The sequence below is a fragment of the Pinus tabuliformis genome, chromosome X, assembly GCF_031772625.1.
Source record: "Pinus tabuliformis cultivar Carrire ecotype Pingquan chromosome X, CPIR1, whole genome shotgun sequence".
NCBI classification, from domain to species: domain Eukaryota; kingdom Viridiplantae; phylum Streptophyta; class Pinopsida; order Pinales; family Pinaceae; genus Pinus; species Pinus tabuliformis.
In genome coordinates this window covers 272,937,042-272,954,323 of record NC_142308.1, presented here as the reverse complement: position 1 = coordinate 272,954,323, position 17,282 = coordinate 272,937,042, and the positions used below count along the sequence as shown (strand labels likewise).

At 41.0% G+C, this 17,282-nt stretch overlaps 1 protein-coding gene across 1 annotated transcript; it reads right to left on the bottom strand.

Moving 5' to 3' along the window:
• Nucleotides 1-9,664: 9,664 nt before the first annotated feature.
• On the bottom strand, nucleotides 9,665-14,974 carry LOC149139442 (ABC transporter I family member 17-like). The gene is made up of 5 exons (XM_089450720.1): nucleotides 14,969-14,974; nucleotides 11,525-11,894; nucleotides 11,224-11,411; nucleotides 10,995-11,099; nucleotides 9,665-9,715 (listed from the first exon to the last, which is right to left on the bottom strand). The coding sequence occupies exons 1-5, from the start codon at nucleotides 14,972-14,974 to the stop codon at nucleotides 9,665-9,667; spliced, it is 720 nt and encodes a 239-aa protein (XP_089306846.1).
• Nucleotides 14,975-17,282: the final 2,308 nt, after the last annotated feature.

Here is a 17,282-nt window from a genome sequence, read left to right as displayed (position 1 = left end):
GCTTGTTGGAAAGGTCTGCCTATATAATTTCCAGCACAAGTGGAATTTCTGAATTTTGTCTCCATGTGCCCCTCCAAAAATGAGTTCTCCAAACACTACTTGTGTGGCCAAAAAGGGGCAGAAAGGGCATTTTTGAGGTGTTTTTGACTCTTTTGGAAGCTCAAAACTTGTCAAAATTTCTTGGCCATGTGAGGGTATTCATATTTTTCCATGAGAAATCCAAAAATTCTGATTTTTTCTCCAAAGGAGGTCCCTAGCAAAAGCGTGCGCCAGGTGGCGTGGCGCACCAGGCAGAAAAACCTGTTTTTTAGTTCAAAAATTCAAAATTTGCAAAAAGTTTCCCAAATTTCTTGAAATTTGGGCTGAGTGTCCTTCATCAAGTGTTGTGTTGGGCTAAGGAAGCCTCATCCAAGATTTGGAGTCTATCTTGCTCTTTTATCTTCCTTAATGCTTTCCTCAACTTGGCCTTCAAAATTTTGATTCTCGCTTTGCACACCTTGTTTCTCGCCAAGTAGTGGTAGGCCATATGCCTCAACATATTTTTCTCTTTGTTGGCCTTCTCCAACATCTTTTCCAAGTGCATGTTTGTCCTCTTAAGCCAAGATTCACGATCAGCTTGAATTTCTTGCTCAAGTGGTGTCAACTTGGTTTTCCTCCTCTTGGCGGCTTGCCGATTTGCCCTTATGTTTTGGAGCTCCATGATGGTTGGCTAATCCTCTAACTATTTGTTTCTCTGCTCCAAATAGTTGATTATCGACTTGGCTCTTTCCAGGTTGAGAGACAAGTCATGAATGTCATCTTGCTGCTCCCGAATGATCTCTTGGAGCTTTGAGCTCAAATTAGTGTCATCATCCTGGATGGGAATGAAATCTGCCTCTTGACCTCCTGAAGGTCCCTCATCATGTAATGGATACTTATCCTTGTCCTATACCTGCTCTATTGATGAAGGAAATGAGACCCCTTCCACCCTGGGTGGAGATAGTACTCGTTTTGCTGCTGCAAACAATCTCCTAGTGCCCTTTTGGTATGTGACAAACACTGGCACACTAGTGGTTTGTGTCTCATGCACCTCTTGCTGATGTGAAGGCTCTCCTGCCTCATGAAAAACTGATGGGGGCACTTGAGGACCTATAAAGACCTCATGTGAAATGAAATCCTCCCATGAAACATTCAGTAAACTGAGCTGATGCAAAACCACAATTTTGATTAGTGCAAAGTGATAGATGTTGTTATACTGCTGATGAGGAGGCTTCCTTTGCACTAATGTGGTCATTTTCTCAATATTCTGGCAAATGAAATAGGGGAGGTTCATCATCCTCACCCTAGTAAAGTGCATCAACAATATGATATGATAGGTGTATAGGCGAGAAAATTTGCCCTCGCAACTGAAATATTTGATCATGAGTTTCATCAGGGGAGCATATGTGTCCTGTAGGTACCTGAAGGGGAAGACCCTACTAACATGTCTCTAAAAACCAGCCTTGATATAAGGATCATAATGATCTCTGTCCACCAGCTGCCCCTTATTCCACTGCTCACCTACATTCGGAATACCGGTTGCTTGAGCTATAGTCTCAGGTGTCAAGGTGAATGTCACACCTACCAAATTGACTTGGCCATTGTGAAGATGGAGTACAAACAGTCTGGCAAGCTCATGGTGGTATTTGACTCTTTCCACCATCTCACAAAATTGATAACAAGATTGGTGTTGGAAGCATGTGACAGCAAGAGGACAAGCCAACAGCTCAGCAAGTGAAGTAGGCTCCTCCCGGTTATGTTTTCCACTCTTGTGAGGTATCCTTGGTGCATGGATTTTTTTGGAGGAGTCACTGACTGTTTCCTCATTTCTGTCATAAGAATAATATGACTCCATGTTTGCCAATGATTGATTTTACTTAGATGAATATGAAGAGATTTTATAGTGTCAATGGGTATTTGCTGCTAAAAGATAGGGTTTGATGATAATGACTGTGGAGGGACTGTGTATGAGGGGTTGGGGATGCTGTTGGTAGGGTTTTTGGGGAATGAAAGGGTTTAGGGAATAATATTTAGGGTTTAGGATTGTGGATTAGGGTTAGAAGTTTTAGGGATATGGGGAATAGAGAATAGGTAAGTATGAATGAAAAGGGAGGGAGAAAATGAAGTGAGGGAGTGAGGGAGTGAAAATGATAGGGGTATGATTTAGATAGCAAAACAATGATTTGTAAACCCTAGGTAGTTTTCTCAACAAACTATGCAAGGAAGTAGGGTTTAAATTTTTCCCTATTGAATCACCATGAAGACTAAAGCAAACTCATGCATTGGGCATATGGGAGTATCAACTTACTTGTGCAATGAGGAATTTGCAATTTGGAAGTTTGGAGGAGGCATTTGGATGAAATTCAGGCGTTGTAGACTGGTGCGCCGCGCCACCTCACAGGTGTGTCGTGCCTCTCTGGTGCGTCATGCCAATACAAAATTTCAACGTGGACTACGCTCTGTGTGCGCCGCGCGGGCCAGGTGCATCGCGCCTGTAAGTTTTCACCTTTTGACTACAAAATCGCTCCCTTAGATTTGAAAATGTAAATTCACTTGCTCTCCTTCACTTTTGGACACAAATGAGCCTCCTTTTACATTTAAAAACTTTATATAGCAAGGGTTTTAATTTTTGACTTACGAAAACCCACTTTGGTAATGTTTGCTTTTCACTTGTTTTTTCAAACTCTGTTTTGGGCAGTTTGTCTTACTTTTTGCCTTTGATGGACTAAATGCTTTGAACTTTTGTTTCTTTTGTAGGAACTGGAGTGGTAGAGGCTTGGCAAGGTGACGAGGACTGCCTCTTGAAAATATTACATATAGAAAAAATGAAATTACATGAGATTTTGTACGTAAAATATAAAAAACTCTATTTTTCCTAGAAAAATCAATCACTGAGCATGTGATTATTGAAATTATTGTTGCTGAGGATTTATTTGACCTCCTCATGCGCTTGCTAACCATTATTGAGTGTTTTCAAGACCTTATTGACGAAACCTTAGACCTAATGAGACCTAAAACCCTAAAAACAACTCTTGCAGATTTAAGGACAAAAAATGACTGCAAATGACCTAAATGTATGAAAATGGGCCAGCAGGTAAATATCATGAGGGAAAATTTATAAAATGCCACTACCATCAGATGATCCATGACCCTAATGGAATGCAGCTGATCAGATGAGACACCTAACATGCAATGCAACAAGAGAATTTGATCATTGATGGAGGGATGGAGATATCAACACTAACACATACCTATCAAAATCTTGTTAAAGCTCCTTGAGAAATTGATCAAGATAATGAATAGAGGAAGATGGTAAGGTATGACATCATTGATTAACATGACCTTCAAGAGTGATGAAGAAAAGAACACAATAAAAATATTCATAATTGATTTCGCAATATTCATAAAATTTAAGAAAATCATAAATGTGCTCAGTTATGGATGTTCCATCCTCACCATCAAAGTTCAACTGAGACTGATCCAGATTTAAATAGGAATGCAACAAATTACAGAGATAACCATAAACACAGAGATGCAATGGAAATAATACTTCATTTCATTAATGTAAAATACTGAAATATGCTTACAAACAGAAATGGAAATAAACCAACTAGGGTGATGGTAGCTTATCTCTAAGAAGAGATGTGGCAGCTACATGCCTCTAAAATATGTTGCAATGAGGCTCGAAGGGTTATTTATTGTTGATAAAAAATGGAAAACCCTAAACATCCAAAAACCTAACCCTAGAAGATGAAACGCCAAACTGTGGGCCCCGTTTGGGTAAATTGGCACATCAACTTCCCGAGGTCATAACTTTGGCATATGATCTCTGTTTGACATGCACACTATCTCCTTAGAAAGATCTATTCGAGAAATACAACTTTGGGAAGAGAAATACTGGTCCATTGACCCATGTTTCTCCCAATTTTCCCAAAAAACGTCGTTTAGGGCCTCAAAACGGCTCCGAAAGTTCAGGACCTGAAAAACTGCTAAAAATAGTAAACTGTGCTACAATTAAGGAAACTGAAAAGTTGAAAGAAACAATGGTGGGGGTCCAAGTGGACTTGGTGGATGGCCACAAATATCCACCTGGATCATTCCTCCCCCCTTAGGAAGCAATGGTCCCCATTGCGTTGAGTTCCTCCATGAGATGAGGAAACTTCTGTTGAACTTGGTCCCTGGTGAGCCACTTGCCCTAATGAAGGAGTTGACCTACTTTGACAACTCGATACAGTTGGATATTCTGTTGGTGAGTGTGCTTGATTTGTGTGTTCGTGATCTCATCAATTGCAGCTTGTTCCATGCAATCTGGATTTAACTCTATGGGTGTGAGTTGTTCTACAATGTCGGATGTGTCTAGTAATGGTGGAAAGTATGGCTGAAGGCGGTCCACATTGAACACTGGGTGTAGGCCAAGGAATAGGGGAATGTTGAGCTCAAATGCATTGTCTCCCACAGCCTTGATAATGGTGTAAGGACCATATCGGAGTGGTCTGAGTTTTCGATAGTCTCCGGTAATGCGTTCCTTTTGCAAATGCAACCAGACATTGTCGCCCACCTGAAACTTGTGTGGCACTCGATGTTGATGATGTCACTGCTTGTACTTGGAATCTTATTTCTCAATAATTTCATGGATTTGTTAGCGAATATGTTGGATATGCTCAATGAAGTTGTTTTCCTTATCTGTTTCGGACTAGACATGAGCTGAATCTGCGTGAGTAGCTGCAAATGGCATGGCCACATCAATGGGACATAGTGGATGGAATCCCAAGCCCACCTGAAAAGGGATGTGGCCAATCGAGTTGTGGAGAGCCTGGTTGTAACTATGCTAAACATCGGGGAGGCTCTCGTCCCATGTGCGTGGATGCTTTGAGTTGTACATGCGCAGAATCTGTACGATCGTCATGTTGACAACCTCTGTCTAGCCATCAGTTTGGGGATGGAAGGCTGTGGACTTAGTGATTTTGGTGTCCAGCATCAACCAGAGACTGAACCAAAATGTATTGAGGAACCTGATGTACCGATCTGAGATGATAGACTGTGTGATCCCAAAGTGTACCCACGCTCATTCAAAGAAGAATTTAGCAGTGGCTTCTACTGTGATATTCTTCTTGTAGGCTGCCATAATGGCCATCTTCGAGAATCTGTCGATGACCACAAAAACACAGTTGTTTCCATGCTTAATGGAAGGAAGGCCTGACATGTAATCCATGGAGATGGATTCCCAAGGTCGACTAGGGGTAGGAAACGAGGTATAGAGGCCTTGCTTCTTGATGGTCAGTTTGGCAATGGCGTAGGCGGCGCATGATCTGATGTACTTCCCGACATCTGGTCAAATATTCGGAAAATAGAAATACTTCTGCAGTACTACCAAAGTTTTCTCGACCCTGAAATGCCCAGCAACCCGACTGTAGTGTGCTTCCCAAATAATCTTGGCACGCTCGCTTTAAGGAACACAAAGGTGACCCAGGTGGCATAACAGGGCATCCTGGAGGTGAAAATATGGAACATGCTAACCCTTCAAGAGTGTCTGGTATGTGTGGCCGAATTCTGGGTCACTTTTGTAGAGAAGTGGCCAATCAGAAGTCTCGTGCCCACAAGAGTTGAGCATGGTGGTTAACACCATGATCGGTGGTCGACTGAGGCAATCAGCAACATTATTGGTGCTGCCCTTCTTATACTTGATATTCAAATGGAACTGTTGCAGGTATGTGGGCCACTTTTGATGGCGATCATTCTGCAATTTCCCTTGGGTCTGTATGAACTGTAGGGGTTGGTGGTCTGTGTGGATGACCGTTTCCTTCCCTAAAATGTAATGCTTCCATTGTCGGCAGGCCTGCACAATGGAATACATCTCTTTTTCATAAGTGGGATACTTTCAGACTGTGTCTGAAAGTGTCTCACTATGATATGCCACTAGATGTCGGTGTTGAGTAAGGACCGCCCCAATAGCTTAGTCAGAGGCATCTGTCTCGACCTCAAATGGTTGTTGCAAGTCTGGTAATGCAAGCACTGGTGCTGAGCAGAGGTGATCTTTCAACTCTGTGAATGCCTTTTGTTGAGATTCAAACCAAAATAATTTTTCTTTCACTCCTCCCTTGGTGACTTGACTCAAGGGCCAAGTGATATGAGAAAATCCCAACACAAACCTGCGGTAGAAGTTGGCAAGACCTAGAAAGTTGTGGAGCTTTGTCAGAGTGGTTGGAGATATCCAATCCCAAATGACTTGGATCTTGGATGGATCCACATGCACCCCCTATTCATCAATAATGTATCCCAGATACTGAACCTGGGTCATGCCAAAAGTGCATTTCTCCAAATTGGCACATAACTTGTGTTGCCATAGTGTTTGGAGAACCTGTCGGATGTGGTGGAGGTGCTCTTCCCAACTCTGGCTGAAGATTAGGATGTCATCCAAGTATACCACTACAAATGAGTTGGTGAATGGCTGCAAGATGTCATCCATTAGCCTCATGAAGGTTGCAGGAGCATTCTTCAATATGAAAGGCATAACCAACCATTTGAAAAGGCCCTCCTTGGCTTTGAAGGTAGTCTTCCACACATCGGAGGCTTCGATTAGTACCTAGTGATATCCTGACTTCAAATTGATCTTGCTAAAATATTTTTCCCCCTTCAGTTGGTCCAGGAGGTCATCAATCCATGGGATCGGGTACTTATTACGGACAGTGATCTTGTTTAGTGCTTGATAGTCAATACAGAGTCTCCAAGTCCCATCCTTCTTCTGTACCAACACGATCCGGCTCCCATAGGGCGATGAACTCGAATGGATGTGACCTTTCTGCATCAGCTCCTGAATTTGCCTCTTGATTTCATCGTTCTCCAGAACATAGCACTGATAGATTGGTCCATTGGGCAGCGGTGCACCTGGGGTCAGATCGATGGAGTGCTTTACCTGACAGTGCAAAGGAACCTTTACGAGGGAGGTAAAGATGTCCTCGTACTCCTCCATGACCTTGTCCATCTATAGTTGTCGCATGGAGGGGCCCTGTCTGGAGTTCGTGGCCACATCTTCTCCATTCCTTGTGGGCGTATCATCAGGAAAACAAATTTCCCGGTTTTTGAAATGAGCTTACTGCATTGTTTTGTAGTAACCAAAGAGATGGTGGTAGGTGGTGCTACCTCCAGTATCTTGTACAACTTATTTCCCAAAGTAACAATAACAACACGGGGTCTTGATTCATACACAACATGTCGCTTCCACAAGTATGGTTGTCCTAAGAATACATCACAAACTTCAAGGGGAGAAATGTCACATAATACCTCATCCGTGAAGGGCTTGATGTTGTATGGAAGGCAACACTACTGGCTCACGAGAAGATCTCTTCCTTAGTGAAGCCACCCGATGGTGTACGGTTGTGGATGTGCTGTGGTCGGTAAGTCGAGCCGCTTCACGACCTCTGCCGAAATGAGGTTCTTTTGGCTCCTGCTGTCAATAATGAACTGTAGTAGGGAGCCCTCTACCCACATCTGGGAGTGGAAGAGATGCTCCTCCTCCTCTGGATCTTCAAGTTCCTCCTTCTGGATCTTCGTGGTGGCAATGGTGGCGTTGGGCTCCACATCGATAATCTGCTTCCTTTTGTCATTCCCCTTGTCGGGTTCTGACTTAGAGTTGGAACATGCATCTGATTATGAAACGTTTAGCTCAGCCACCAGTGATTGCTTGGCCTGACACTCACTTGTGTTGTGAGTGGAGCTCTTATGGAACTAACACCACTTTCCCGTGTCCTTTTTCAGCTTCGCGACACTGTTCTTTGCTTGCAGCTTTGGCGGGTTGTCTTGGGTCGCCCCACCTTGGATTTGTCCATTGTTCTGCGGTTTTGGGGCACCTTTCCCTTGCTTCGGATTTGCAGATACAAAGTCTCGCTTCTTCTATTTAAACTTTTGCTCGACCTTGAAGACATATCGATATGTTGTGCCGAGTGAGGAGATGTTCAGGAATTCTATTTCTTCCTGGATGTACTTGTGCAGGCAGCTGTGGTATTTGAGTACCAAATGCTGCTTTTAATACTTGATACCCAACTTTGTGTGAAGGGTATGGAAAATATTGGTAAACTCTGGCACGTCTTGGTCCCTTCCCTATCGCAGTGTGGTCCACTTTATGTATTGATCCCCATAGCTTCTGACAGGGTAGTACTGCTCCTTGATGGTATCCTAGAATGAATCCTAAGTGGATGCAGCTAAAAATAGTGATCCTATACTTTCATCCTTCTGCTCGTAGTAGGTTTCCCACCAGTCCTTGATGTGGGGGGCTGCTTTGAGAAGAGCAAAAATAATCTTTTCCCGACTCGAAAAATCATGAACATAAAAATAATCCTCTAGCAGATTTAACCATTTATCGACAGCATCTACATCTATCTGACCCTCGAATATGGGGATTTCAAAATTAACTTGTACCTTAAATGATGTGGCGTTTCCAGAGTAGCTGTTGGAAGCCGATGCGTCGCCCCTGGGTAGCCGCTGAAGGATCTGGGCAAAGCTGTCCATCATCACGTTCTTTTGTCGCTCGAGGGCTTCTTCAAGCAAGATTTTGATAGGATCTCTTGCTCCTTCATCTTTCTTTTCGCCTGCCATGGGAGGCCATCAGGATTTGCAAGGCTGGTCTTGCAAAGGTTCAACTAGTTCAAACCCTAACTCCTTATATCCCGACCTTGTTGGGGACATGCAAAGAAAAACAGAGAAAAAGCATACCACTTTGATACCACTGATTTGGATTTAAACGGGAACGCAACAAATTACATAGATAACCATAAACACAGGGATGCAGTGGAAATAATACTTCATTTCATTAACGTAAAATACTGAAATATGCTTACAAACAGAAATGGAAATAAACCAACTAAGGCGATGGTAGCTTAACTCTGAGAAGAGATGTGGCGGCTACATGCCTCTGAACTGTGTTATAATGAGGCTCGAATGCCTATTTATTGTTGAGAAACAATGGAAAACCCTAAACATCCAAAAACCCAACCCTTGAAGATGAGACACCAAACTATGGGCCCCGTTTGGGTAAATTGGTACATCAACTTCCCGGGGTCGTAACTTTGGCATACAATCTCTGTTTGACGCGCACAATATCTCGTTAGAAATATATATCCGAGAACTACAACTTTGGGAAGAGAAAAATTGGTCCATGGACCCATGTTGTTCCCAGTTTTCCCAAAAAACATCGCTTAGGGCCTGAAAATGGCTCTGGAAGTTCAGGACCCGAAAAACTGCTAAAAATAGTAAACTGTGCTACAATTAAGGGAACTGAAAAGTTGAGAGAAACAATGGTGGGGGTCTAAGTGGACTTGGTGAGTGGGCACCAATATCCACCTGGATCAGAGACAAGTCATAAAAAGTTTCATTGGGGATTAAAAGTTGAACATTGATTATATTAAAGAAACACCTCGAGAGTATGATTTGAGGATGAGCCATTAAAGATAAGAGATTCAAACAAACTCAATGGGAACAACTTGTCATCTCGCCCTCCTTCTAGCACCATTATGTTGATGGTGCTGGATATCACCAACATACAAGGGGGTATCCCTAATGTGAAGTCCCAATTTAGACCTCACACCATTTGGAGTAGGAGCCCCATTTGGAGTATCGGCCCGACCACCATAACATAAGGTTCGTCTTGGTTTCAACGAATAACATAAGAGATTATATACATAAACCTCGAATGAGCAAGTAAGTTGACATTGTGAAACATCGATTGCAATGTGTAAAATGAAACCTTCACGAGTGAGAGATGATATGAACCTCTGGAAGGAAGTAATAGTGCTAGCCTAAGAGAGACACATGAGAGCATGAAAAGGTTCGTTAGCAAAATAGTTCACTTAACGATTGTTAAAGTGAATACAACACACATTCACCAAGATGAGTACTAAGGCCACTGAAATAGTTCAATTTCTCCAGTACATATGAACACAACATATATTGTAAATATCCAAAGAATACTCCTAAAACATTCGTGATACATGTATGAAAATGTGTTTCCTCATTGAGTTTCAATTAGGTGAAAGATCCAAGTATACAGTTACAACGATGAGGCACTAGTTCCAGTGGTAGAACATTAAGTCACTTATTGCTTCTCCAAAGATTTTTTTTTTCTCTCCTATGCCAAGTAAGAGAAGCTAAGACTAGCTCTCCAAATCTTAAGCCTCCAAAAGCATTTTGCTTGAGGTACGGGGTTTCTTTTATAACAAGAGGAATGACCTTTTATATCCTCATGACTCTTCGACTTCTAGTATGTCCTTTGGACTTCTAAATAACTCTTGAACTGCTAATGACCTTTGTACTTCTCTATTGGACTTTTGGACTTGTCCAAAACACTCGTTTGTCCATATAGGACTATGTGACTTTTCATATTCCACATATGACTCCTGGACTTCCACCCATTACATTTTATCCTTTTCTTCAAAAATATATCATTACATTCCACATGAGGATGTGGCATGAAACATGGACACATGAACACATATGGACTATTATGATGGCACTTGTACAAGTTACAACTTAACAATGATGACATGGACTTCACGATGCGGTGGAAATTCTAGGTTGTCTTCATTACTACTTCATCTTTCATTCTTGACATTAGATATGATATATGCTTCAGCTTAATGAAAGATACACTTTATTGCCTGTATTCACCCTCCAAAAGACCTTGGATCAATATCAGAATCCTCTGAGTCATCATGGAATGTCTTCTTTCTGTCTTGGTCCATGATTTGCTTCATGTCTCCATGAGATCTCTCTTTTGTTCTTTCACAAGTATTTCTTTATGCTTTCTCCTTGCTATCTACTTTGAGCATCACCTTGTCATGCTAATAAGTTACTCCTACCAATGAAGATAATTCATGAAAAGGAAAAATTAATCTTAAAATCATCTATTATATTACTACCTAGCTCATGGAATGAACTGCTTATGATATGCCTATGGAATGAACTACTTATGATATGCAAGGAATGATAATGGTCATTCCCTTGCTCCTCCTCAGCTTCCCGATCGACTCGTCGATGTGCTCAGTCGAGATTGGATCCAGGGCGCTCGTTGGTTCGTCCAACAGCAGCACCTAATTTGCCCACAAACACAACCAAATTTAGAGAAAATAAGGAAGTGACAAAATTCTTCTCCTTCGACACAAATTACTCTTGATTCCCACGAGCATAACTAACTTTAGAGAAAGCAAGAGTGACCTCAGGCTCGTTGGCGAGAGTCCTAGCCAAGGCCAACCGCTGGGCCTGCCCCACAAAAAGACCGCTGACAGATCTAGAAGCGAGGGAGGAATCCAAGTCCATCAAACCAAAATACTTACCCACCTCCTCGTTCGACAATTTCTCCCCGCGGAGTGTGGGCTCGTACCTTATGTTATACGCAACGCTTCCTGTGTATAAAAAAAATTATACCCACTCAAATCATGACTTCTTTAGCTGCAAGTTCTAGTTTGATTGATAGATGTTTTCATGTGAAAATTTATGTATAAATTTGACCACCGACCTTGGAAGAGCACTGGCATCTGGAAGAGCATCTCGACCCACCGTCGGAGGGTGAGCACGTTGAGGTGGGTGATGTCGTTGTAGTCCAGGAACACGAAATCGGCAGGCGGTTCCCAGAGCCTATTCAACGCCCTCAAGAATGTGGATTTTCCACTGCCGCTCATTCCTATCACACCCACCACCGTTCCCTTCCATATGTCCACTGACACTCCCGATAGAAGGTTCGCCCCCTCCTCCATCTTGCTCCTCAGACCTCGCACTCGTATTTTCAGATGCAGATGGCCATTGCCCATAGCTTCCACGTCACCCGCCTTCTCATCATCAATGTGCAAAAGTAATTCCTCTCGCAAGCCCTCATTTTCTGAAAAAGCCTGTGATTCATTTCATAACAATAATAATTTCTGAAAGAAATATATGACACCAAAAAAATAAAAACGTTAAATGCATACCTTTGAATTCCATTGTTCGACAAACTTAATCTTTCAAAGTCCGATAAAATAGAAGAAATAATTAATTCGGTCATTTGTGAGCGCGCTTTGAGATGGATTTATGTTTGGGAATCCACATAGCTTTACCCAGTTGTGCAGTATCCCTAGTTGTCCCTGCACTGCACAATTACTAGTTGTGTCTGATCCCTGGTTCAACTTAACCCCACTACCAATAGTGTGTGACTCCAGCTCTAGCTGCACAGCAAAGGTGTCGTCTCCTTCGTGATGGCCGAGTTTTGTTTAACTGAACGCATCAAATTGGAATACTTAAGATTCCCTTAAAATCGATAAATTCAATTCAACTGGGTTGTTATTTTATTTTTATTAATAAAAATATAAACTATTTTTTAAATATAAAATCTTGTTATATATATCACATTACAATAAATTAAAATAATAATAATTTATATCCATAACCATAATATATTAAAACATTTAAAATAAATTAAAATAATAATAATTTATATGCATAACCATGATATATTAAAACATATAATTAATACCCACAAATTTTTTTAATAAATTTCATTAATAAACGTATCATTATAAATAAAAAAAAGGTTTTATTGTTATTAATATTAATATTATTATTTTAGAGCATGTATTTGGTCAATTTGGTATCTAGCTTGGTGTCTCGCTTGGTCGTGACCTTAAAATTGGATGATAATAATAATAATAATAATTCATATTATAATTATTATATTTCATATTTTTTTATTTAAATTTAAAAACTTAATAATTACAACATGCCTAATCTAACTAAGAGAAAAAAAAGACCATTTTCAATTTTTTTTTTGTCAATTTTCTCCAAAATTTGGTAGATATTTTTAGATAAACTTGAACTCTTTATCCTCACTACTAAAATTATTCCATAACATTAAATCAAGGTTATATATATATATATATATATATAGAGAGAGAGAGAGAGAGAGAGAGAGAGCTAAACTATGTATTTGCTAATTAAAGAATTGTATTACCTTGTGATCAATCCATTACATGTGTTGATATAGAATTTGGCTGGGTCAATTTGAGGGGAATAAAACCTAAGACAATATCAAGAGACAAGCTAAAGTGAATTTACATGAAAACTAATTAACCTATGATTGATAATGTCAATACTTTTACTACTTTCTTGGTAAAAGAACCCTAGTATGATTGTGGATTTTATGGAGGGTCCTTTTATCTTTGGTACATCAATCCATTCTAAGGAATTAGGGATAGATGTAGAGGAGACAATAATTTCATTTCCTTGGTCTAATTCCAAATGAGGTTCTACTACTTTAATTTCTTCTTTATCACTATTTGATTTATTTGATTCACGAAAGTGTTTATGGCCACTCATTGGCGAACCCAAAACCATAGTTGTATCTTGTGTGTCTCCATTTGATGGATGGATCTCAACTTTTGCATGATGAGGTGTCGTTGCATGTGGTCTAGCAAAGGTTAGAGAACTCATTTTAGCTATAGAAGGTTTTCGTTGTTTCATATTTTCTAGCTTATGAGCTAAAGAAGTTTTAGCTCCTTTTGGATATTTTGGATCTTGCCATCCTCATGGTTTATTCAATCTAAAAGAGTAGAGATCCCTTGGGTAAAGGAACATACATTCTGGAGATGATTGGGTTGTTGCCAAATCCTATAGCAGAATGTTTTATTTTTGTAGTCCACTAGCTGTGAATAGATAATGTCATTCCACTCAAGGAGAATTTCGTTTGGCAACCCTTTGTTGAGATCGATTTCATCACATACTTGACCAAAGGTCACAATACCCTTTTCAATCCTTTCTATGTCTAATTTAATGAAACGGACGAGTGATTTTCCCATATTAGCTAAGATCTCCAGATGGAGTTGATGAAGGGAAAATTTGGGAATCTTACCCAAATTGGAGATATCGTAGTTGGCATACAAAGAGGGTTAAAACTAGAAAACCAAGTTGTGAAAAAGAAACCCAGAACGACCCCAAAACCAAGGTCCTTCATCAAAAATGTTTCTATAATCCTTCAGATCTTTAAAATACACCACAAAATAACTTCCTTCATATCTTTAAAATACACGACAAAAAAACTTCCTTTAGATCTTTAAAATACACCACAAAAAATACTTCCTTTAGATCTTTAAAAAGCACCACAATTTTTTTTTTTAGTAGGAAAACAAAATTGTATTTGGGGACCTGGTCTGATGCACCCATTCTCGGAGCTCAAATGTTGTAGGCCATAACCCATTAAATCAGAGGATAATGACATGCATCGAATAATCTATGTAAGCACCTTCAGTTTGAAGATGATACACTTTAATAGTGGCGATATTTTCTACGTGATCCACAGTGAAGGTTGCCCCTGAGATTTCATTGGGAATCATCTGTGCAAGCCTTCGCTTGAGGGTATCCTTTATAGATTTGGGTTGGGAGGAATAGGATGCACCTGAGCCTTTGGCTCAACATCTTAGTCTTGAGATTAAATGAATAGAGGCATCATTGGTTAAGCCATACTTGTTGAGTGATTTCAGATCTTGAAGTTTCCTACCTCCATGTAGGAGTTGAATGATGCCATATGGGATTCCCATCTAATCTTGTATCTTGGCTATGAGTGAGGCAACGAGATGTGTATTTGACTTGCATGTAGAAGGATCCCCCTAGGAGTGGTCCCACAAAGACAATGAAAATATTCAAATATGGGTTAATAACCTCCTCATGGTTGTAGTAGGAACCCTTCACTAAAAAATATTTCCTTTGTTTTATCAGATTATGTTTTACCATATCTTAAGGCAAATTTTATTTCTCGTCAACCATTTCCACAAAGCCAATGCACTTATCCTAGTACAACTTCCTTCTCAAGATTCCTTGGGAGGAATAAGTTCCACCCAATGTTTGGATCCACATCTTAGTCTTGACATTAAATGAATAAAGGCATCGTTGTTTATGTCATACTCTCTGAGTGATTTTACATCTTGAAGCTGCTTACCGCCATGTAGGGTTTTTTCTTTTCCCGTGGAAAAAGTCATAATTTTATTCATAAGAAAAAATTACATTTTGTAGATGCTAAAGAGCACATGTGAATGTTCTGTTCCGGTTTTCACTGAAACCAAAAGATGCAAAAAAATAAAAATAAAAAAGCTATTGTTTTCTCCCTTTCTTCTTCTCCACCTTGCGCCATCCTCCCATGTTGGGGGTAGCAGTTACAATGGATAGCTGATTATCAGTTATAATTGTGGGAGAATCCTTCTCCAACTCCGATCCTTCTGATCCGTGAGTTCTCTTGTTTCCGGGTGTTTCCTTTCCTGTTAGCTAGGAACCTTGTTGCTGCATGGGATTGCTGGGGACTTCCTCTTCTTTTTGTATGTTGTCTTGAACAATTTGTTCTTCTTCTTCTGCATTGTGTTCTACATTCTCTGCTATATCTAATTCTGTCACCAAAGGTTCTATATTTTGCCATCCTTTCGGCTTCCTTTGTTGCTGCTTGCTCCTTTTGGGGATGTTTTTGACGTGTGGGCATGCACTAAGTAGGTGACCCGTTTGTTGGCATCCACAGCATTGGAATGCTGTGTTTTCATAGTCCAATGGTTGTATCCGCTGTGCATTGTTGAAATTCAAGATTATACTTTCTGGTAGAACTTGGCTGAGGTATACTTCAATGCATATTCTGGCGAAAGTAAATATTCCCTTTATGCATCTCTCTGAATCGGTCTTTATGAATTTCCCAAGAGTATTTCCAATAGCGATTAATGCCTTGCGATGCCAGAAATGTAAAGGGAGGTTATGCAACCTAACCCAGACTGGCATCTTTGATACCACCATTGTGTTGGCATCGAATTCTGGAAACCATGGGGTGATGAACAGTCCGGCGCTACCCCAGAACCATGGCCCCTGGTTGAGAATAATGTCCCTTTCCTCTTCTATGTTAAATCTAACTATGAAGAACCCCTTGGGGCATAAGTAGATTTCGCAGTTTGTTGTCCAGAAAGTATGGATCCATTGATGCAATACGTCAGATCTGGGCCAAAAACCATTAAATCTGCATATAACTGCATATGTTTGTAGATCTGAGTGTATTGTATTTACCTCTGGTATATCGATGGTGAGGGATGGGCTCTCAGGTTTTTGTTCTACAATGTAGGGCCCCGGAGATACAGTGGCAGCTGTGGGATTGGTTTTCCCTTTGCCCTTGACTGCGTCCTTGAAAGTCCCTGAGGTCTTCGAGCTGGTTCCCGAACATCCGCCCTGCAGATGGAGGTTGATGGTAATGGTTGTATCTGATATTATGTTGTAGTCCTAGAGGGTATGATGGTCCTGCAAACTGTGTCCCTTATAGATCAGATTTTGTGCATGTGTTGGTATGCCGAGGAAGCTTTGTATTTTAACTCGCAGAACCCGGATTCGGCAACCCTGCCATAGTCTTAGGCAGTTGTAAGATCTGTCTCCGTCTGTGTTTGACCTCTTTTTGTTACCCAAGACAACCTGCTATAGAACCCTATCTCATCCCTAATCCGTCGGCGATTCTCAGTCTGGGGTTTTCGAGTTGTTGTATCTTGGCATATCTGGTTATTTAACGCAAATCGATCGGGTCGGTGGCAGATCTGGGGCATTTTTGTCTTTCCACAGCGAGAATGAGTTGTCTGGCTCCTTTCAACAATCTTCTAGGGTCTGCAGTAGTAGATCTGGTGTGTAGCTCGACAGATCCAATGCAATCGGCATTGATAAACCCATTTCCCCATCTCTTGCTGCTCTGAGGAGTAGGAGTCTCTGCGCGTCGCTGTAGGTGGCTTGCCTTAGTCCCTTTTACAATGTTTGTGTGTGCTACAACTTCTTTTAACCCTCGTTTCAAGCCCTCCCCTCCTCCATTACCACAGGTCTTTGTAGCTGTGGGGTTCCTGGCATAGTCATGAGCAGTGAGCGTTGCTTCTACCCGGCTAGGGCACCCTAAGATCTTGGGCGCATACAGATCTACTGGTTAGAACCAGATCCCCGTGAAAGGAGAGCTAGGGGAGCTCACGCCTGAAACGCCTTTCCCTTCGCATAGAGGCGAGCCATCGATCTTCGTTCGAAACCCTTCGATTTCTCCGCAGTAGAACCCAACAATCCGCCATGTAGGGTTTGAATGATGCAATATGGGATTCCCATTGAATCTTGTATCCTTGCTATGAGTGAGACAATGATATTTGTGGCTTTGATTGCATGTAAAAGGATCCACCTGAGACTAGTCTCACAAAGATAGTGAAAATCTTCAAATCTGGAGTAATATCCTCCTCATGGTTGAAGGAGGAACCGTTCACTAAAAA